The sequence below is a fragment of the Lagopus leucura genome, unplaced genomic scaffold (assembly GCF_019238085.1).
Source record: "Lagopus leucura isolate 7727_CA_CO unplaced genomic scaffold, USGS_WTPT01 Super-Scaffold_100096, whole genome shotgun sequence".
Classification (NCBI taxonomy): domain Eukaryota; kingdom Metazoa; phylum Chordata; class Aves; order Galliformes; family Phasianidae; genus Lagopus; species Lagopus leucura.
Window position 1 is genome coordinate 34642 of NW_024962322.1, and position 23066 is coordinate 57707.

Sequence of the window (23066 nt, forward strand, 5' to 3'; positions counted from 1 at the left end):
GGACATCCACCACCTCTTGGGATAACCTATTCCAATACTTCATAGAAGAGAATCATCGAATCATTAAGGTTGGAAAAGACCTCCAAGACCATCAAGCCCAACAATCAACTCATTATCATCATGCCTACTCATAGAATCATTAAGGTTGGGAAAGACCTCGCTCCCAATACAGTGTTAAATGCTCAACATTTAAGTGGCTCTTCTGGAGTCTTTCTGGGTTTGACATCCTTTAGGAGGCCCATAAACATGGTTTGTGGTGTGGAGGCACAAACTCAAAGCTTACTCCGAAGCTAAATCTGTCTATAGGAGTGAATTGAATCATGCCCAGGAGTGCTTCTGGCACTGCAACAAGGTAATTTACAGCAGTGAAGTGTGAGAATGCTCCTTGGCACAGCTTTGACACTTTTCAGCCATCACATTCCCCAGCACTCCCAAGCACGCTGTGGGGACCATCCCCAGTGCTGCATGCAGCCACCAGGTCCTGCAGACCAAGGTGTTCCTGTGCCAGCTGGCTTCAGAATCACAGAACTTTTCCATGCACACAGACTTAGCCTGTGAGACTCAAGAACTGCTGCAATTCTTTTCAGCTTAATTGGGCAGGTAGAGCTGCCAGTGTGGTAGGCGAGCAGAGGTACTCTTCTAAATTTCATAGAGTCATGAAGGTTGGAAAAAACCACTAAAGGTCATTGAGTCCAAGCACCACCATGCCTACTGACCGTGTCCCTGAATAGCATCATAGAATCATTAAGGTAGGAGAAGACCTCTAAGATTATCAAGTCCCACTGTCACCCAGCCCCACTGTGCCCGCTTTGGAGGATGCCAAAACATACACAGCAGTCCCAGATTCAGATATCAGCACACTGAGGCTTCTTCACGGCTCTTCAAGGTTAGGAATTACCCTCTCTGCAGAAAACTGGGGCTCCCAAGAGCCCATCTGTGGGGTTGAGGAACAACCCTCCCACGATGTCCATGACCTCATGAGTGTGGTTTGGTGACAGCGTGCCCGCTTTTTCCATTTGGTAACACAACCTCAACACTCAAGAGCCTCATCTGCTCTGCAACGCTGTACGGTTCCCACCATCTTCTGAAAGGAAAAGATTTCCATTCCAGTCTTTAAACACTCCCATGTGAGCTCCTCTGCTGTGAGGCTGTTTCTGTGCCTGTCTGGCACCAGATCAGTTCTCTTGACGCTCTTCTGGATTTGTTGTATGTATTGTACTACATGCCAGAGACACGATACATGTGATGTACATCTCCGTGAATTCCTTTAACGTTCCTCTGAATATCGAACAGCACAGCTCCAATGGCTGTTTGTTTGACAATAAAACAAAGGTTTTAATATTTAGCAGATTATTTAAGTCTCTCACCAGCTGTGACATGAACATGGTCCTGTTGTAAATTAGGATCTATGCTGGAAAAGAACTTTATTAGCTAGGACACAACAATTTTAGCAGTGGGAGAGAATAGTGTGATGGGTTATGTGGCTTAATACTCCATTACTGAAATAATCTCTTTATACAGTATTTTTTCTTTCAGGATGTGATCAGGACTGGCCCAACTCATTTGAAGGAGTCCCTCAGTGCCATATTTCCACATTTCTTGAATACCTCCAGCAAGTGAGCCCACCACCTCCCTATGCAGCCTGTTCCAGTTCCAGACTACCCTTTTGAAGAAGGAATTGTTCCTAACATCCATCCTGTCCATGCTTAGCTGGGCACGTTCAGCCCTTGGAATGCATGGTGAAGTTGCTATCCCTGGAGGTGTTCAAGAAATGTGGAGATCATAGAATCATAGAATCACCAAGGTTGGAAAAGACCTAAAAGCTCATCCAGTCCAACTGTTCACCTATTCCCAATAGCTCCCACTAAACCATGTCCCTCAACACAACATCCAGCCTTTCCTTGAACACCCCCAGGGTCGGTGACTCCACCACCTCCCTGGGCAGCCCATTCCAGTGCCCAGGATGTGTCCAGATGTTCCAGTGTCCAGAGATGTGGCCCTTAAGGACATGCATGGTTTGTGGACACGGTAGGCATGGGTTGGACTTGGTGATCTGAGAGGTGTTCTTCAACTTGAATGACTCCATGACTCTGCGTTGTCTTTACAATGAACATTATGGCATTTTCTTCAGGAAGTCTTTTTTTGCTGGTCATGAAACTTGCTTGAATACAGCCAGGAAAACTGATCCTCTTTGACTCGTCCCCTGTAACTGTTCTTAGCAATACTGCAAAGATGGGATATAATTTGCTGCTCTAGCAGAAAAGGGAAATCAGAAATTCCTGAAGCGGATGCTAATGCTACTGCTTTTGATGTGAGGCCAGTCCTGAATCAGAGACTGCTCAATTGATTTGCCTCTTACTTACCTTAATCCTTCATGTAAATGGATGTTGTCACCACATAATCGATCCATCTCATCAGAGGGTGAGAGGATCATCCCTTCAGATCACTGAGGCCTTCTCTTCCATGGCTCCCAGGCAGTGTTCCACATTTCTTCCCATCTGTGGTTCAGCTGTTTCTGGACTAGACTGTAGCCCTTTGTGAAGTACCAACCAGACCAGGCTTTTCTTCCATGCCTGATGGGCAGGGGAAGGGCTGGCTGAGCACGTGTTAGACTGGGACCCTTTTAAAGATACTCCTACAGAGGGAAGATGCAACTCTACAATCACTACAACTGGCAGAGGTTGTAAAGGGCAGTGTGACGCTTGATAATATTTTTAACATGCTTCAGTTGACTTTAAGCCAAACTGTCACAAACAGTTCAGGTGCATTTGCTATGGAGAAAATGCATGACATGAAGTCCCGAAGACATCTGGAAGTGGGGGTATGGTTCAATGAATCCTTCTGGACTTCAAACTGGAGATGTTCCATTCATGCCTTTCTGGAACAGCACTGACACCAATTCACAGTGTGATGTGTAGAGCTGCTAGTGGTGACACAAGTCCAGCTGGAAGACACCCACTGGGGATGTGCCTCAAGGGTTGACACTGGAGCCACAACTATTTAGGATCTTCAGTAATGATTTAGATGAAAGGAGAGCACTCACCCCCAATGAGTGCAAAACTGTGAGAGCAGCAGATACACCAGATGGTTGGAGTGCCATTAGAGGGACCTTGGCAGACCTCACCAAACTGGTTGGTGTCCCATCCCTGGAGACAGCCAAGGTGAGGCTGAATGGGGATCTGAGAGCCTGATCCAGCTGTAGGTGCCCCTGCTCACTGCAGGGAGTTGGACTAGATGGCCTTTAAAGGTCCTTCCAACTCAAACAATCCCGAATCTTTCTCAGTGCCATACCCCCTAGAGGATGAAGGAAAGGCTGTGGGTATTATCTGCCTAGATTTTAGTACAGCCTTTGTCTCTGTCTCCCATGGTATTCCCCTGAAGAAGTTGGCAGATGGGAGTCACCGTCCCTGGAGGTGTTCCAGAGCCACAGAGATGTCAGAGAGGTCAGTGGGCATAATGAGATGGGCTGGGGTTGGTGATGTCAGAGGACTTTTCCAACCTGAAAGATCCTATGATTCTATCCAGCGAAAGGGCCAGATGCGCTTTTATAGTTAGGAGAACAATTTTGGTCTATTTCAGCCTACATAAACATAAGGATGTAAATTTTCCACTCCTACCGATTAGCAGCGTGCCCTTTGGCTGGCCAAAATCTGCTTTCCTGAGTTTCAGATCCTTTTTGGCTCATTCGTCATCAATTCCAACAGAACGGGACTGGCAGCCTAACAATGTACTGACATTATTTTAGCACTCAGTTTTGGCTCTCTTATCCTCTTACTAACACACTGCTCCAGGGATTGAGAGGAAGTAAAATTGGGCAAGTTATTCACTTGATCTCCTATTTACCCTATTTTTCTATATTCAGAATCAGGATGAACATCATAGCGGAGGAAAAACAAGATAATAACATGCAGCACTTCCACGTAGAGCATTATTCCTAGCAAAGACGGTGGGTAAGAAAATGACATACAGTGACAGCATGACAGTACAAAATAGGAGGACAAGGACTGAGGCATGTTGGCTCTTTCCTTTCTCCAGGAAATTCCTTAAGATTGGTGCCATGTGCTGCAATCTGTCCCCTTCCCTAAGCCAAAGGATTTCTGCAAGGTGCCTTGGCAGACCCAGGGATAAATCTTTACTGGAAGGATCACCTAAAGACAAACTGATCTCCAACAGGAGATGCACACTTACCTCAATCTTATTTTTAAGTTGATGGCAGAATTATAATAAAAAGCCACCCCAAAATTACCCAAAGTGAATTTCAGCACATGTAGCTTTGAAGCATTTTCAGCAATCAAAAATACGAAGAAATATAGATTTAATTACCAAAAAAAAAAAAAAAAATTCACAACAATTTCCAATTAATGTATCTGATAAGATGTAAAAGAAACCCCAACAATCAGAAACACGGGACTGATCGCCATTAATGCTCTGCGTACAAGGAAAAACATGCTCAAAAATGCTGGAAATTTGTTCTGCTGGAGGGAGACGCTGAACATCTGGCTGTTCCTGAGAAAAGCAAAAGGGCTCCCTCTGGAGTGGATTCCGAAATCAACACAGTACTCAGATTTTAATAGGTGGGCAGCAGAAATGAAAATCAGTAACAAAGCAAACGCGTTCTTGCCTCTTGTTGGTTTGCTCATCCTGCGTACAGTGAGCACAGCGGGCTAATTCAAGCAGACTATACCATGATTGAGAGATATGGATCCATGCCTAGAATATTAAGTCATTAATTAGTTTTCATGCATGGGCTTGTATGTGGCAAAGAGGCAAATTAAGGATACCTGAAGAGACAAGAAAGCTTTCCTAGCGAGGAAAACACTCCCAGGAGTTGCCAAGAAAACACATTACAAAGCCAGCTGAGAATCCGAATTTTCAACCCTGGATGGTCATGCACAATTGTATGAAAACCCAACATGGCCACCGCTTGCGTGCTCACAGCAATCAACTTCATTTGAAAGGGAGAGAGGAAAAGCTTTATGGATGTACACAAAACCATGCTCTGCTGAATAATCACGGGGGTTGCTTTCAAACTCACCCGTGACGAAGACCCTCCCATTCCCATGGCTTATTTGCATACAAGCCAGTGAACAGAAATTTGTACTTTCATGCAGAAAGAAGAAAAAAGATCACCTACAAAGTGAAGTCAACTTACTGCCTGTTTTTGCTCTTCTTCCTATAATGGTTGGCAAAAGATAAGGGTGAAGAAAGAAACAGGATAGATTAATTACCATGTTACAAGGGAACACGCATACACATAATATACAACAGATCCAATGAAGGAGGAGAACGTGGCAAACTGTAGGAACATCTGCAGTCACAAACAGAAACAATCAAGTTGGGTTAAGAGCTACATAGGAATGTAAAGGTGTAATCTGTCCCATTTTAAAAGATTACTTTTGTCCAAATGGCCATCGGTGTTTGGGAACGTTGGAAACATGGAATGCATATCACTGTGGGCTAGGACTCTCTTCCTGTCCTAGACTCAGAAACGACTCTCCAGATGTCTTCAAGACAACCTTGCTTTCAGACTGAAAAGCTTGCCAATGCCACTTGAGGTGTGCAATCAATGCACTGCTTCTGGTTCCCTGCCATCACGAAGACTGAAAATGTCATAACCTGAGAGGCAAAGTATCACCTTTCTGATCATGGAGTGAGCACTGGGCCTGTAGTGAGCTCTGCAGATTGGGTTTCAAAAGGGCAAATTTATGCAAGGTGGGCTCTTTGGGTTTTTGAACTAAATCATACCTACAATGGGAGAAGAGAAACTGGGAGGCACTAGAGTCAAAGATATAAAGTAGATACAAAGATGGAGAGAATGATATTGCTGTTGCAATTCAGCTTTGATCAGTACAGAGCACGTTAATTTGAAAGACCAAAAATGGTGAAATATGGATGAATTTATGCTCTTTTGAATCAGAGCAATGCATGCTATGACCCTTCTGAGCCAGTGGGATCACTCTCCAACATCAACCATACAAGCCTTTCTCGTGCCACTGTGCAAAATCATAGCAATCACTGAAATATCACATAGTCAAGAGTTACTTTCTAAGTCAAATGCTTTCACACATTTTGTCCTTGCCTATATAAGAATGGGCTTCATAACAGTGGGTACACTGTGTTTGTTGCATGAGTTTGCTTCCACGGAGGAAGGCAGCAGCTGTGGTGGGGCAGCAACAGCGTGCATTAGAAGGAAAGGTTGGCAGTGGGTTCTTTTTTGTTTGTTTGTTTGTTCGTGCAGAATCAGCATTTCCAGCTTTTTTTGAAGATAACAGCATGCATTCTCCCCAGTGGTGGCTTTGCACGAAGTGCAGAGAGCAGCAGGACTGCTCCCCAGTGCATCTCTCCAGAAAGCAGTTCATGCAATTAAAATGAATGGAATAGAAGTTGCTTCTGACCTTGAAAGGCTGGGATTCCTGTATCCCCCTTCTCTCATTTATGCCCTGACCACCCAGAGCCTGACCTCAAATTCAGTTTGGGTTCTTCTCACCAACCACTACCCCAAAAGATAGTGATGTGTTCCTGAGGGCACTGCAGAGATGTCTGGTAATGTACAGCCACATAATCCCTCATTTCTGAGTGGATACTTTTGTTTTTTCTCCCAAGGTTTGGGATTCAGGTGCACATTTAAGTACTGATGCAGCAGAACTTGGTGCCCGTGAGCCATGAGCCCCACCAGCTGCTGGTGCCCTTCCCTGGCTCCCATGTTTCCAGTTGTTCCTTCTCCCAGCGCAAGGACTCACAGGACCAGATGGTGAGCCAGGACAGGGAAAAGATCTTAAACAACCTCCACTCTACAAAATAAAAAAGTTGTTAGTTTGAAAAATGAGGCTTTAGCATTAACTACAGATGTGGGGAAAAAAAAAAAAAGCCACACAAAAAAACTTCTCAAGAAGTTGCAGTGCTCTGCAAGAAGAACCAAGCATTTGTAAGATAAATCATCAAATCAGCCAGTGAGGAAATTACCATTGAGGAAATAGAAAATAGTGAAATGGGATCTGTCTGCTGAACATCCTCCTAGCTTAAGGCAAAAACCCTGCAAGAAGGCAGACAATCATCACTACTGACTGCTTATTACAAGAATGCAGGCTAATGGCACTAGGTGATTACGTGAGACTTCAGGATAAAAATGGACAGCTAAGCCAATAGCCTGGATGAGGAAAAGAAGAGAAAAATGATTTGAACAGGGCAGCTGAGGGCACTGCGGGCAGATGAGAGGCAGGCAGGCTGCTGAAGAGATGGACTCGATGATCCTTATGGGTCCCTTTCAATTTGGGGTAGAATCACAGAATCACGGATTCACAGAATCACTGAGGTTAGAAAAAACCTCCAAGATCACCAAGCCCAATCCCAACCCATTCCCACCATGCTCACTGACCATGTCCCTCCGTGCCACATCCACCCTTTTCTTGAACACCTCCCTTGGCAGCTTGCTCCAATGCCTGAATGTTCTTTGGGATAAGGAATTTTTCCTAATACCCCACTTGGATACTCTATGAATCTATGAAACTGGTGCTGGTTGACATCTGGATGGAGCTTGGTGGTCATCTGGTGATGAGTGTCAATTTGAGGAACACAACCTTGCCCTAAGGAACTCACAGTGCGCTTCAAGATGCATTGGACAGCATACAGCAAAATACCACTGCCAGCATTTAGAGAAGAGCTGAGTGCAACCAGAGCACGTACTGGACAAACCTCCAATACATCCCCACCATGGTGGAATCAAGTCCTTCCGATGATGCCAAGTCACTGTCTGTTCTTCTGTAGGCAGAAGAACAAGGAGAGATGTGGAGCTCTGTGTGAAGAGCAACCTGAAGCGCAGGCTGTAGCAGTGTGGGAAGATGGATTTCAGGTTGGATATTAGGAAATATTTCATCTCATAAAGAGCAGTGCTGCAGTGGCACAGCTGCCCAGCGAGGTGGTGGGGTCACCAAACCTGGAGGTGTTCAATGTGAAGAATGTGGAGATGTGGCACTGAGAGATGTGGGCAGGGGGCATGGTGGGGTGGGTTAGCAGCTGGCCCATTCTGAGCATTACATTGAGTCAATTTTCAGTGTATAGAGGTGATAAATGAGAATGAACAAAATGGCAGAGAGAAAAAAAAATCAGAAAAAGCATAAAGGAATTCTGTGACAAATAATGCTGGAGAAATCATCAGGGCAGAGTGAAAACTCCTCCTTTTCATTGTAACTAACAGCACCCAGTGAAAACAAAGATGCCCAATATCAGTTAATCACCTTGTCTCCTCTGTATTTAATGGAAAAAAACAGATGAACCCACAGAGAACAACAATGCCTTTCCTCCCTTCCCTTTTACAGAGGGAGCTGGGATACCAGACATTCAAATAACCAAAGTTAAGATCAATCCAACTCTAAATGGTGAACTGAAGGCAGCATTAAAAATGCAGAAAATACTGTATAAGAAAATGGAAAAAACATAAAAGCTTAACAGCTGATCTAAATTATAAATGAAAACTTTTAAGTGCGCCAAATGACAAGAGAAGATAAAACTTGAACTAAAAATTCATGTCTGACAGGGCTAAAACCACCAAAAAGGAGACTTTGAAATGAACACATACCAGAGGTGGTGTGCACTGCTTCTTGATAGCAAAGATGGTAACATTTTTAGTATAGGAGCAGGAATTACTGTTTCTTCTCTGTGTTTGAGTAACAGGAGCATAAAGTGCCTCCCCCTGGGAGTCAGAGAAATGCTTTCCACCAATACTGAGAAAAGGTGTTAAAGAGGATCTGCTGGTGTTTTTAGATCAACAAGGCTGTAATTACATGAGTGGTTATCTTGTCCAGCCAAGGTAATCTTTAACAGACTCCAGAATACCAAGGATTGGGATGCGCTGTTGTACTGATACTCAAAAAGGAAGACAAGACAACTCATTAAGTGCAAACATCTTGCCTCGTCATTAATTCACTGAGGTGCTGATACAAGGCTCGAGTCATAAGCAACACATGAAGCTTCATGGCTTCACAGAAAATAGGTCTTGCCAAATAAAATCTGATTTTGTTGTTTGGATCGCGTTACAAGTTTGACTTCTAAAGGAGCTGCACAGATGCAATGCATCTCACCATGAGGGAACTTACTGGTGACACCCCATTAACCAGGTAGCACTGCTCACAACAAACAAGGCACATCAAGTGCAGCGAGAATGGCACAACTACAGATTTCAGAGAAAAGACTGAAAAGGGCCACCAGTGACACATCTGCAAAGGGAAAAACCAGGGACACCAAGAACTCCTTCATTTAATGGAGGGAGAACCCTATGGAATCATGGAATCATTAAGGTTGGAAAAGACCTCTAAGATCATCAAGTCCCGCCGTAACGCAACACGTAAAACCAAGTAATGACAAAATGGATACAGGCTCTTGGGGTAACTCAGGTTGGAGGGGACCTCAGGAGGTCTCCAGTCCAATCTCCTCCCAGGACAGAATCAACTTCATCCCAGGCAGGTTGCTCAGGGCCCTGTCCAGTTGGGTTTCAGAAACCTCCAAGCATGGAGCTGGCACAGCCCCTCAGGGTTCCCCAGCACCCTCCTGGGGAAGCTCTTCCTCATCCCTGTCCCATTTCTCCCATTGCATACTGTATCTCTTAGATCAAAAACACTTTGAGTGAGGACAGTGTTTTCCCATTCGTCTTATAGAATGAGACCCGTGTCCAGTTTGAAGAATGCAAAGAAGAAACGCACAACAATATTTCAGAGTCTGGTGATGAACTGTGAGCTTAGCTCTGGCAGTAGGCTCTGAAAAGAATAATCAGAAATCCAAAGAATAATGTATGCTGTAGATTAGAACACCACCGAGTGATGAAACAGAGAGATCCAACCAACACTGGGTTGGTGCACTACTGCTTTGTGAAACACACTGCCATGCTTTGCCAAGAGGAGCTGCTATACAGCTGCTCTGCATATAATGTATTTTCCAATTACGCTCAGGAGAATGGAAACGTCACCCACAACACCGTGCAGATTGTTAGCAAATCTAACACTTCTCCAAAACCTTCCAATGCTCTTGGCATTTTAACCCCCAAAGCAGCATATGAATCTGAAATATCACTGACCATCTGCACCCATGTGCGGAGCCCACAACGAAACGACTTTTTGCAAACTCCTTCTATTCCTGATAAAGGTTTTATAAAGGTAAGACAGCAGTGCAGGAGTGTCAGAACAGGGAACCCCAGACTGTGGAGAGGATGCACTGCATTTCCGACTCCCAGTGCCTTACTTTGAGTAGCTTCATCAGCCCTTCGAGCTGCACCATCAGCTCCCTTCTGCTTTCCTGAAGCGCAGACATCCTCTGTTCCAGCTCATCCTTTCTCTGCCTGTTCAGGTGATGGGAGAGAATTCAGAAAAGAAACTCTGAGTATTTAGAAATTCACGAAATTCACAGATATAATCTCTTCTTTTTGTCACTCCCTCCTGCTTTCAATTCATAAACATACAGCAAAACACCGTACAACAGCCACAAATCCTATCCATAACAGTCTCTCCACTTATACTCTACAAATCTACAGTTAGCATCTCGGTAGTAGGAAGCCTTTCTATTTATTTTGTGTTTGCACATTTGGATTTTGTGTTGAGGGACATGGTTTAGTGAGTACTATTGGTGATAGGTGGATGGTTGGACCATCTTGAAGGTCTTTTCCAACCTTGGTGATTCTGCGATATTTTTTTCTTTTCAGAGGGCTGTATTTTGAGAAAAAAAGCCAACTTCCTTTTCAGAACACTGCGCACATCAGAGCCAGGCGTCCTGCAGAGCCTTCAGAATGAGCTATGGGAGGAAAGAAAGAAAGGGAAAGAGCACAGAAGAGCAGAAAAGGCTGCAGATGTTTGGATCTATCACCTCTCTGGATGGAGGCTCGGCAGAGCTATTTCTGCCCAGCAGTGTCACATGCAGAGCCCAAAACCCATGGAGAAGAATAGGAGGCAATAAGTGTCTTTCCCTTTCCTTGGCATCAAAAAACCGCTGCACTTCTGCAGATGCCTATCTGGGGGAGATGTAAGGAAACGTGGCCATATGGTTCTGCTTTATACGTAAAAAAATAGTGGCTAATATAAAGGGAAATTCAAAGACAAACTGTCAACACGTGTCAGAAGTTCATTCTCTGATACGATTTAAGAAATGCCGGACCCCACAAATCACAGCCATAGGTATTAATAAATAACAGTAAGGAGAAACAGATGGGCACGGCTTCTCCATTCACTCACGGTTATTTTTGTGAATACCACAACGTCTCACTCCAGAGTTAAAGGCACCACGAAGTGCAGACCGAATTTCTGGATGGTGTCTGTGTTCTTCCACAGTGTGCAGTGGATACAGCATTCTGGGAATTCCAATAAACCAATCGGACATCAGAATCTGGAACTCAGACTGCATCAATCCAGTGAGTGCAGCAAGCTTTTGTTATGGTGGCTGTGTCATACAGCAAGCACTCACCCCAGCCAGAAAACTTTTCAGGTCACCTTATAGAATTCTTTCTATACTGGTTCTTAAAAATACAGAAAACTATGAAGTATTTGCTATTTTAAGCATTTTTAAAATGTATATTTTGGAGAATGTGGTTACTAAGTGCCCACACCTGTCACAAAAAGAAGGCAATAAGGACATGGCAGAATACCCCAAGTTGGAGGGGCCCCATAAGGATCATCGAGTCCAACTGTGCTGTGATGGTACATGCATCGTCACCTGGACTATGAGCACCTGATGGAGCTGTGGGTGTCCCTGTTCTCTGCAGGAGAGTGGGTGCAAAGGGCCTTTGAAGGTCCTTTCCAACTCAAGCCATTCTATGACTCCACAAATACTGTAAAAATCAACATATTGAATATGTACGGCTCTCTCAATGCAGCTGTTAATTAAGAATCAACACTGATGTGTCCATCTGACTTCAGCTGACATTATCTGTTTTCTTTTTCGATGGCTTTTGGTGAAGAAAGAAGAGGAACTGCTTATCAATGACAAAAGACGTTCAGTGATATAAAACAAAAATGACAGCCCCCAGGGACATAAATGGAGAGATGCAGTCTGAGGCTCATGCCTGGAACAAACTGGTCATGGCACCTGTGTATAAATCAGCATCCTGAGCACTCGTAAGCAGAAGAAACAAAGAACATCAGGGCACTCATCCAAGGTTACATTTGCCAACAATGTGGTAGAGCTGACTCATGCCTACGGGCTGTGCTGTCTGCAGATTCTTCAACCTGGGACAAGTTGATTTTCCACTGATTAACGTTTTTGTGCTTTTGTAGCCTAAATTCTACACAGCAATTGAGATAATTTGGTAACGCGTGCTTCAATGAAATCAGGGGCAAGGTCAGCCCAGAAAAGGAGACATAAGGTTTGGAAACAGCACTGGGCATGGGAAGGTCAGAAATAACACACAGACTTTTAGTCCTCTGAGCACAGACAGAGCACAGACACCAACTAGAAATCACATTAAGGTATCAAGGGAAATAGTATCTCCTTCATCTCTAAAAGGGTAAATATGGCACAGAAGGACGTGGCCAGTGGGCATGGTGGGAAGGATTGGGGTTGGACTTGGTGATCTTAGAGGCTTTTTCCCACATTAATGATTCTATTATTCTAAAATAAAAACTTGAGTGTCTGACATGGATGATTCAGCCATCAGGGAGGGCCTGGCAGGAGCACAACAGGGAAAAAATTCTTACGCCATGTGATGCAGAAGGCCAGACTGAAAATCACGATGGCTCTTGGCCGTTTGTGTACGCAGTTTTCTGTGCAGTCACCCTTCTGTCCTTCAGTGTATCTCCTACGTGACGACTGCGTTCACGAACTTGAAAGCCAGAAGTGGCTGCAATGACCATTCAGGTTTTTCTGCTAACAAAATACAGCTCAAATTCCTCCCAGTTAGCTTTATTTTTGAAGAACACCTACAGAAAAACTCACTGCTCTTGTGATTATTGCCTCACTTCAGAAAACACGTGCTTTTATTGTGGTCTGAATGTGCCTTGTTTCCTGTTTAAGCTCTTGGTTCTTATTGCATCTTTCTCTGCTGGAGCAAACACACACCAAGCTGCCTCACAACATCCCTTTCTGCAGCTCTTGCTTAATGTCTGTTGACATCTTCTGCATCCTCTCCAGTTCTTAAGCATTTAAAAAATATGTACATACCTACACGAAGCACATGAAGCTGAAAAATATCTGTGCTGCTGTCATTAGGTAAGAGGATGAAAACATCAGCAAGATGTGAGATATCAGCAAGATATGAGATATGGAAAGTACTAAAATAGAGCAGGATCTGTATGAAAAACTAACAAAAGAAGCTGAAATATTCATGTTTGCCAGCAAAGGACTAGAGCATACCATGCAGAAACTGACTTGCAGGCTCCATTCCAAAAGCGTTACACTTTATGGAAAACCTACAATTGTGCCACTTCATAAATGGACAGAAAAAAAACCCCAAAACCAGCAAATGGAATACAGTGTAGTTTTCAAAGAGCTGTTGCTGCCAAGAGCTTGGATTTTAGAACCTACTTTAGATTACGAACACAATTTTTGAAGGTTCGGCTCTGAATTAACTTGTAGCAGAAGATGAAATAAAATACAGCTAGAGAACACCCTTGTGACTACCCAAACTATGAAACACTTTATTCTATAAATACCGTCAATTTCTCCCTGTCACTTGAAAATGTGAACTTAAAGAAGCTTAGAAGATTGTTCACCAACTGTGGGTGTATGTCTGAATATTTGTAGGCAGGAACTTTCAGAGTTTCACTGATTAATCTCACATTCATCTTCAACTCGACCCTTTTGAGCAGCACATAATAAGCAGTTAATACCATTTTTCTTCTCAGTTATTCTTCTTTGTAAACAGTTTTCTGAACTGTACAAAGAGAACTTGTGTTCAGAGACATTTCCATTTCCTTATAAATCCATTTCTAAAAGGGAAAATCGCAATACGCTGTCACTCTTTGGAACACAGCAGCTCAAAGCAAAGCTCTGAGGTTACCAAAATCATGCTGATATTATGGAATCACAGAATCATCCAGGTCGGAAAAGACCTCCAAGATCCCCAAGCCCAAGCCCAACCCACCCCCACGCTGCCCACTGCCCACGTCCCTCAGTGCCACATCCCCACATCTCCTGAATGCTTGTGCTGACGATGACTCCACCACCTGCCTTCTGACGTCCTGATATGAGTCAGCAATCTGTGCCACCACCTGTGCCCACAGAGCAGACCAGTCAGCCAAGTGCACACCACCCTGCAGCCATTTCTATTACCGCAGGAGCCGAAGCTCAGCCAGTAGCGTTGGGTTCTGCTGGGCTTTCTCCGGCGTGGGCTGTGAGGCTTGCTCGTGCTCCAGTCTCAGACGCTGGATTTCCTGCAGTATCTCTCTAGACAAATGAAAAGGGAAGATTACAGGGGAAGAGTGACCCTCTACACAGCTCTTAAAACACTGCTATAGCCCTTCAAGCACTCTTGCCATCACTCTTCAGTCTAAGCACAGCAATTTTGTTCATGTATGACTGGCACAGATCTGAATCCAGGACAGGTACATTAGAACGGTCTTATGAATTGCTGTAATGCACGTTGAAAATTTACTACTTAAGTTATAAGAAGTAGGAAATTGCTTGTGTGCTCTACGCTGGCAATGACTCTTCAAAACCCTTCAAGTTGAATGGCTGTAAGAGGCAGCCAAGCTGCTCTCCTTACACAGCACCTTAACATCACTGATTGAGATCTCCCTTATCGGGGATCTTGGTGAATAATTTCAAATACCTGCAGGCTCTCTTGAAAGTACAGCATTTGCTTCTTACCAACCCTCCAGGACCAGGACTCCTCTAAATGAACCCTATTACATTCACTGCCAGCTCCCAAGACTGTGGACAGGGTCGTCTGATCACAGCTATGAGGCCAACATGGCACTGGGACCCAACACAGTCTGCAGCTGCTGAGCAGCTTGCTTTTTAGAACAGTACCCTTTTGATTTCTCTCAGGCAGAGAAACATGAACCCAAAATAGGGGTGCTGAAGAAGCAAGGAAGAGCAAATGCAGTATTACAGCAAAAATAGGGTTATCTCTTCTTAATGATCCTTCTGGAACAAGAGGAGGAAACCACCTATGGCCCATCTCCTCTTTTTCCAGGCCTCCTAGTTTTCTCAGATCATGGAGTCATTCAGGTTGGAAAAGACCTCTCAGATCCCCAAGTCCAACTCCAACCCACCCCACCATGCCCACTGCCCACGTCCCTCAGTGCCACATGTCCACATCTCAAACACACGGACGGTGACTACACCACTTCCCTGGGCAGCCTGTCCTGGATTCTCCTGTCTTCCAGGGAAAACAAAATACATAAAACAAATCCTCATTCCTCTCAAGTTATATGCATCCACCCTACCTGCTCCACCACTGGAGCATAACCTGGTTGGTTATCCTGCTGCCACATCAAGTTATCCAGCCATGGGGTTTGCTGGGCTGGAGTGCAGCAATACAGAGCTTCTGGTAATCAGTACTGATGAGTTTAAGGGGATTATTTAAGATCAGTTCAGAAGAACAACTTGCTTCCCAGGGAATAAAGGCACTGCAGCTGCATCAGCATTGAGCTCACTGGTTAATGAGGCAGCTGCGCCTTCCAACAAAAGATGTAGGAAAACAATCTGGTTGATAAAATACAAAAGGTTAAACACTACAAAGCAAAAACCCAAATGCTGTTTCTAAAACACCACCAATCAAAGCTTGGTTTTTACCTGTTTTTGTTTTCCAGCTCTGCTATCAGCTGTCTTTGCTGTTTGTTGGCATCGAAGTTGAAACCCAGGTCTGTGGGTGGGCGAGGCTGGTGGATGGAGAACAAAGGCAAATCAGCCACAGCACTCGTTACCTGCTAACCACATATGACACTGTTTGGATCCAGTCCCATATTTCCTGACTGACACGGTGCAATACCAACAGCCCTGATGCAAAGCTATGCTGGGAAGGAACATTTGACCATGGTGCTTTTGGTGCTTTCCTCAGGTTCCACTTCTCCCCTTCTTCCAATTCATCATCTCAGAGGTGATACTGGGGTTAAATTAAGTCTTTCAGTGCCTTTATCTTTAGTGATTCTCTAGCTTCACTGTCTCTGTATGCTCAGCACACTTTTCACCAGCAGCTATCACCACCACTGAGAAAAGTACTGGGCATTTAAAGAGGAATCTGTGGTTTCTGGGAGAACCTACTGGCAGATGGGCTGTGAGATGAAGAAGCCAGATGCTTTGAATCCCAGAATCATTCAAGTTGGAAAAGACCTCTGAGAACACCAAATTCAACCCTACCCCATCCCCACCATGCCCACTGACCCCTGCCCCTCAGTGCCACATCCCTATGGTTCTTGAACACCTGCTTAGGTGGTCTCATATGACTCAAAGCTGTCCTGGTCATCACACACAAAAGATTCTCATTGGGAGAACTTGGAGATGGCTTCCATCACTGTAAATATACAGCAGATGGACGGAAGAGATGGGTATCAACCTCTGCTCCTGGGGAATGAATGGGAGGAGAGTGATTGAACCAGGACAAAAGGGAGAGACACTCCTCAAACAGTTTCAAAGCTGATGCCCATGGTCTCTTCATCTCCTCCTGCCATCAAGACAAGCATAGGTCTGCTCCATTTGCAGCCTCTTGGCCTTCCCCTGAAGCACTTGGCTCTGCTGCAAACTAGGAGGCTGCCTATAATCAAACAATTCCATCCTCAACCTCTTTCTTCAGGAATCCTGTACGAAGCCTGAAATCATCCTGATGACCTGAAGTGCTCAAGTCCTCAGGAGAAAAGTCAGCACTGCGGAGGAACTAAGCCCATGCTGCTCGCTTCATCATTGGATGTTGAAAAGTCATTTGGAAACCTCACAGTGGATATTCTGCTTTCCTGTTTTCCTCAATGCTTTCCTAGGGTCAATTCAAAGTTTAAAGGTAACTCCAAAGTGCAGAGCTGTTGAGATTCAAAAGGACCTTCTGAGAGGGAATCATAGATTCATAGAATTGTTAAAGTTGGAAGAGAACTCTAAGATCATCAAACCCAACCCTTAACTTGTTACCATTCCCACTAAATCTAAGTATCCCACTCGCTAGTTTTATGTTTTTATTGCTGAGACAGTTAATGTAGAGTTTGCAAGAATAAATCATGTTAAAGTTACTTTCCTTACACCGTGACAATCAAATCCTATCTATAGGAGAGAAACCATTAACATCCTGCACTCTCACTTCAATGCTGCTGACATTCCCTTTACTCTTGAATTCAGTACAGCGGTTGCTTCAGATCTGCAGACTGTACCTCACTGTGACAAGCAGACAGTACTCTTGAGGACAAGACTAAAATACCAAATTATGTGAGAAATTCTAGAAATGGTTGGAAAAAAACAGGCTGCATTCTATTAAGTAGAGAGCAACTGCTCGTATTTACTTTAATCATGTCAACTGCATTGACACCTGAAGGCAGCAGTTTTGCAAAAAAAGGACCTGCAAATACGAGTGGTTTGCAAACCAGACAGAGTCAGTAATGTCACATTTTTGCAGAGCCACAGAGTCCTGAGAGAATTGGCTGATGTAGTCACCAAGCCACTCTCAACAATATCTGAAAAGTCACAGCAGTCAGGTAAAGCCCCTGGTGACAGGAGAAAAGGCAACGTCACATCCATGTCTAAGACAGGTAGAAAGGGTGATGCAGGGAACTACTGAACTGCCAGCCTCACCTCTGTGCTGGGCCAGATAATGGAGCAGATGCTTCTGGAGCTGTGCTAAGGCACATGGAAGACAGGGAGTTGCTACAGGAGAATCAGCATAACTTCACCGAGGGAAAGTCCTGGTTGACCAACCTATAGTGGCCTTTTATGATGGTGTCACTGCACCAGTGGAAAAGGAAAGAGCTGCTGACATCATCTGTCTGGACTTCAGTGAGACCTTTGACACGGTACCCCACAGCATCCTGCTCTCCAAATTAGGAAGACGTGGATTCGATGGGTAGACTGTTCAATGGGTGAGGAACTGGCTGTGAGATCGTTCCCAGAGAACAGCATTCAATGGCTCCATGCCCAGATAGAGATCAGTGATGAGTGGTGCCCCTCAGGGGTCAGTACTGGGACTGGTGCTCTTTGATGTCCTCATCAATGACATCAACAGTGGGATTTTGTGCATCCTCAGCAGTTTACGGATGACACCAAGCTGTGGGGTGCAGCTGACAAACCCAAGGGACAGGATGCTATACAGAGAGACCTAGACAGGCTGAACAGTTTGCCCAGGAAGACCTCATGAGGTTCAACAAAGCCAAATACAAGGTCTGCGCTGGTCATGACAACCCCCACTATCACTACTTTTGGGGGGCAAAAGGATTAAGCACAGCACTGGATCGGGTTGCCCAGAGATGTGGCAGATGCCCCATCACCAGAGACAGTCGAAGACAATATGCAAGGTCTGAAAGACAAGAGAATAAACGAATAAGAGGAGACAACATAAAAAATCTGAAATACACAATGCTTACTGCCAAGAGAAAGCCATATATTATTCTTGATGTCCCCTGAGGCAAGAGAATGCAAACCAAGCAAGGAATAATTAAGTTAGGATTCAGGAAAATCGTTTTATCAGTAGATGAATTTTACAGATTGGCACAAATTGCCTCAATGTTCTCTATCTGGAATGGACTTCAATGCATTGTGTGTTTTTTTTAAGTTACATGGCTATATGTCTGCCCAGAGCTGAACTGACCTACAGATGGAGCATACCTGTTACTCCAAAACAGAGCGGTGCTGTAAACAGGAATGCCTCAGAACATTTTTTCCCTAAAAATAAGTCAATCTTCCTCTGCAACACTCTCAGATATCCTATAACTCATCCTTCTATCGAATCTAAAGTGATAAGACTATTTTCTCTATTTTCAGGCTTGTGAACTTGATGGATGCAGTCTGAATAAACAGCTTCCTATCCCTCCTGTTTTGATTCATTTCTAACTTTATCCTTTCAAGCCAGAAAGTCCTGACTCCCAGACACTTTTCTGCTCCCATCACTTCTCAGGCACTTTGATGAGGTTTTCTCTTCACCTTTCCTTTTTTGTCCTTCATCATTCTTGTTACCGCTCCTCTTTCAGATTGATTTATAAACCTCCAAAAACCTGTGCAGCAAACCATATTGCTTCACAGAAACTGAAGAAATCCCTGACTATCACAACATCATTAACCAGGAACTAATTAAAGCCATAATCTTTATTTTTTCCCCATTTCTTTCTATGGTGGGAAGTAGCGTTTGTGTTCAGGTGGCATTTCTGGGTCACTTTTCCAGCAGTAGCTCAAGAATTGAAAACATCTGAAATGAAAATGTCTTATCAGTTACTCTGCTTGCAGGATGAGTAGTCTGAATCTTTCCTTGAGTCATTCCTTCCTTGAGTCATCACTGATCAATAATCCTCCAAACTGTCTTACAACCTACTCGAGACTTGCAACTATCTCCTCTGTAACAGGCAAGCATCCTGCTGCTGCAGCCTGTAAAGAAAAATACAGTGTCATAAGGAAGGGAGTGAACAGCTTAATGAAGCTTGGCTCAACTTTTGCAGCAATCCCAGGATGCTGACGCTCTTCTGAAAGCAGCAGACAGCACAGGGAGAGAAAGCTTTCTAATTAGTAGGAGATCATTTGAAAGTATGAGATATCACAGAATCACAAAATCTGTAAGGTTGGAAAAGGTTTGATCTGTAGGATCACCAAGTCCAACCTTCAAGCTATCCCCAGCCCACCCACTTACAGTATCATGGAATCACCAAGGTTGGAAAAGACCTCCAAGATCATCAAGACCAATTGCTGACCCGCACCACCATGGCCACCCCCATCCAAAGGTGCAGATACCCGTTTGGGTTTCATTCTGGACAGCTTTCTTCAGTGAGTGAATTTCTACAGAGCACAGGAAAGGAAACTTGTCCTTTGTGGCTTTCCTTGTCGGTGAGGAGTGAAAATCTCACAAAGATGATAACCCCAACTATTAGGGCATAGAAGCCCCGTTGGACATGGCTCACCACTTCTGAACACAGGATGCTAAGGCAACAATACAGCATGGCAGATCCATGCAGAAACAATCTGCAGAGTTCACTCAGAGTAAGAGGACTCAGAAGTACGGTGGGGCTTGAAAAGCAAAAAGTCTTTTGATACACTGAATCATAACACAGGTCTCCTGTTTCATACCAAACAGCGGCAAGACCAAAGCCAAAGCTTTTCAAGCTGAAGACTGCTACTTTTAAAAGGAAAATGTTCAACAAAAGAAAAAGTTTCAAAGCTATGCAAACTCTCTAATGTGGCTGAAAGTACAATTGCCATTATTTTCTGCTTTTCTGGTGCTCAGTATGAATGCTGAAACCTTGAAAGTTCTGAGATCACCCAAATGGCAAGCTCTATCCTCTCCCAGAAATGAAATCTGTAAGAAGATGGATATAAAATCTACTCTGAATCCTTCATATCATGTACAGGAACAGTGAAACCTCCCAGTACTGCGCTTCAGTTTTTCTATGGCAGGGCATTAAGCTTGAGAGATGCCACGCTGGATCTCTAAGCTGGACTGGGATTCACCATAAGGAACTACAGTATACTTTTTTGGGTGTAAGCAGAGGATTTAATTACACTTTTTAATCAAGTTCCAAAAAAAGGCAGTTTGGTGAGCAGTTACACTCCTCCATCAGCTGGATGTGGAAGAACCTGTCAAAACCCACGAAAGCTTCCCGTGGGCATCAGCTTCCCATTTCCCTGCTGTAAGGACTGCACTGTGTGATGGAAGACTGGAGCAGTATTTCAGCTCTTCACCACTGCAGTCTCACAGTGTTCTTTATAATCAAGGCAGAGAAGAAGAAACAACAAAAAAATTGTTCATGTGATTCCTGTGCGCAGAAGATCCAAGAATGAAGCTGCAGATTTAACCTGAAAAGATGTATGACAGCAAATCCGATTTACTTGCTCGTTACTTATTTAAAAACACATGTACGAAATATTACCTAATGCCTGAAAAAAGAAGAATTAGTTAAGGAGAATATTACAAATGTTATTTAGGTTGTAGGTACAGGAGCTTTAATGAGATGAGATGATGACAGGCTTTCAGTAGCGCTTAATGTTGAGAGAAGAAGGCAACCACACACTGTTTTCAAAAAAGAGCAGCGTGGGCAAGAACCTAATTATTGCTAACTCATCCACATAACTCAACCTAGTTAGCCACTCATCCATAATTGAGTATTTTCTCCTACTTATTAGGAGCTCGTGCTTTTCTCTGTAGCGAGGTCAGCAGAGCCCTGCCAGGAGCATGCTGGTGATCCCCCAAGAAGCATCGAGCCCAACTGTGTCCTCATACAGCGCCATCCAAACCCAAACTCTATGTTTAAGAATGAAGTCCCCATGCTCCCTGAGCTCCGGCAGCACGGGGCCGTGCCCACTGTCCTGGCAGCTGTTCCATGTCCACCATCCTCTGGGAAAAAGTCTTTCCCCAACTCCCTCTTGACCTTGGAAGATTTATGTGAAGTCTGTTGTTCTTCCTGTTGATTTCTTCACTTTATTCCCCTTGTCACCTTCTGCTTTTCTCCCTTTTGCTTTCCACCTTCTCAGTCTACCTTAACGCACAGTGCTCTGCTTGACTGAACTGGAAAGCCCAAGCGTAGCCTTGAGCAACTTGAACTCAATAAAAAGGAATCTGTCCTCTGAAGACTGGCTTGAAGAAAACAAGAGCAACCCAGTCAAAGCTTCTTCTGAGTGAACACAGACTGGACTGATGCCTACCGGGGTGTAATTGCACTGGTTGCATGCCATGAGCCTCTGCTGCACTAGTAAGTAAATTACATGTATCGGGTGACAGATGATGCATTCTCCTTTATTCTCCTCTCTGCCCATTCATTTTTCTTCTCTAAGAAGAAACAGACTTGGATTTCAAGAATTAACTCTGAGATCCGCCTCAAATTATTTTGGCCCAGTAAGACTTCAAGCAAAAATGGTTCCCCTAAAAAACATTAATGGAATGTATTTGTATTCATATTACAAGTGACATTTATTATAGTAACTAGCCTGCAGAAGGCAGCTTTAACATTTTATCTAATTTGAGAAAAAGCAGAAGCTGATGGACTGGGTCAGATCCATCACCACGTTGTCCACTGTACAATTTCCAGAAGCGATCACTGTCAGCCACTTCAAAGAGGAGAATAAGCAACCGTGCCTCAGGCTGTTGCAGCATGAACAGCCTCTGCATCTGGAGCCCTCTTAATTTCCAGCAGCCAATGCAGAAAAATAAAGAGTATTATGTCAGAGAAGTAGGGCTGGAGAGGACATCAAGGAACACTTTTGTTCACATCAGTGTATAGCCAGTATTTCCAGCAGAACCAAGACTGGTCCGTCCTTATGGCACTTTGGTCCCACTCCCTACTTTCATTAAGATTCACATTCACACAAAAATTCAGGCGAGGAAAGATCTCTGAAGGTTTCCAGTCCAATTCATGGCGTGTTGCTGTAGACCTCTTCCAGATGAGCTCTGAGAATCCCCAAGGATAAGATTCCACTTCTCCAATGCACAGCCTCTTCCAGGATCTGACCATCATCGTGGTGAAATGCTTTTCTTAAATACATCATTAGAATTCCCTTCTAGCAACTTCTGCCTCTTGCTTTTTGTCATGACCAATGATTATGTTTCTTTCACTGGATCTCTGAATGGGTGCTGGATTGGAGCTGTCCTCTGACTACTCTGGCACAGTTATCTGCTATAGAGAACATTTTACATTCAGCAGTAAAGACTGACACAAACAACTCTTTGCTTTGGTCTTACCATCCCTGACTACTCTGAAATATCTTGATCTTCAAAGAGCCCTGCTGACTGGCCAGTATCCAACCTTTGATGGTACTGAAAATCTTTCTGCTATGGATTTCAGATACCTTTGGATTGTGCTCTTCCAGTTCCACTCCTGTCTCTGAATTTCTGGTTAACATTTAACCAGCCACGTTTATGGGCTTCTTGTTCTCTTCATCTGGGCAAGTTCTCCATTTCCTGAATGCCAACCTTAGGACATCCCCTGAGCTTTCTTATTAACCCAGAAAAAGAACTGCTTATACGGTTCTGTTTTCTTTTT

The 23066-nt window shown here is 44.1% G+C and overlaps 1 protein-coding gene across 7 annotated transcripts in view; it reads right to left on the minus strand.

Annotated features, from left to right (window-relative positions):
* DTNB (dystrobrevin beta) overlaps nucleotides 1-23066 on the minus strand; it is a 140453-nt gene that overhangs the window by 31473 nt on the left and 85914 nt on the right. For 4 of the 7 annotated variants that reach the window (XR_006181675.1, XM_042887630.1, XM_042887631.1 and 1 more), the window contains exons 13-16: nucleotides 15712-15797; nucleotides 14245-14358; nucleotides 10231-10327; nucleotides 5153-5173 (exon numbers count right to left, since the gene is read on the minus strand). Coding sequence is in view for 5 of the 7 variants with exons in the window: in XM_042887630.1 (XP_042743564.1) it covers nucleotides 5153-5173; nucleotides 10231-10327; nucleotides 14245-14358; nucleotides 15712-15797 (318 nt within the window). In the remaining 2 variants the exon portion in view is untranslated. The remainder of the gene's footprint in view (nucleotides 1-5152; nucleotides 5174-10230; nucleotides 10328-14244; nucleotides 14359-15711; nucleotides 15798-23066) is intronic. The other 3 variants (XR_006181676.1, XM_042887629.1, XM_042887632.1) reach the window with 1 other exon arrangement.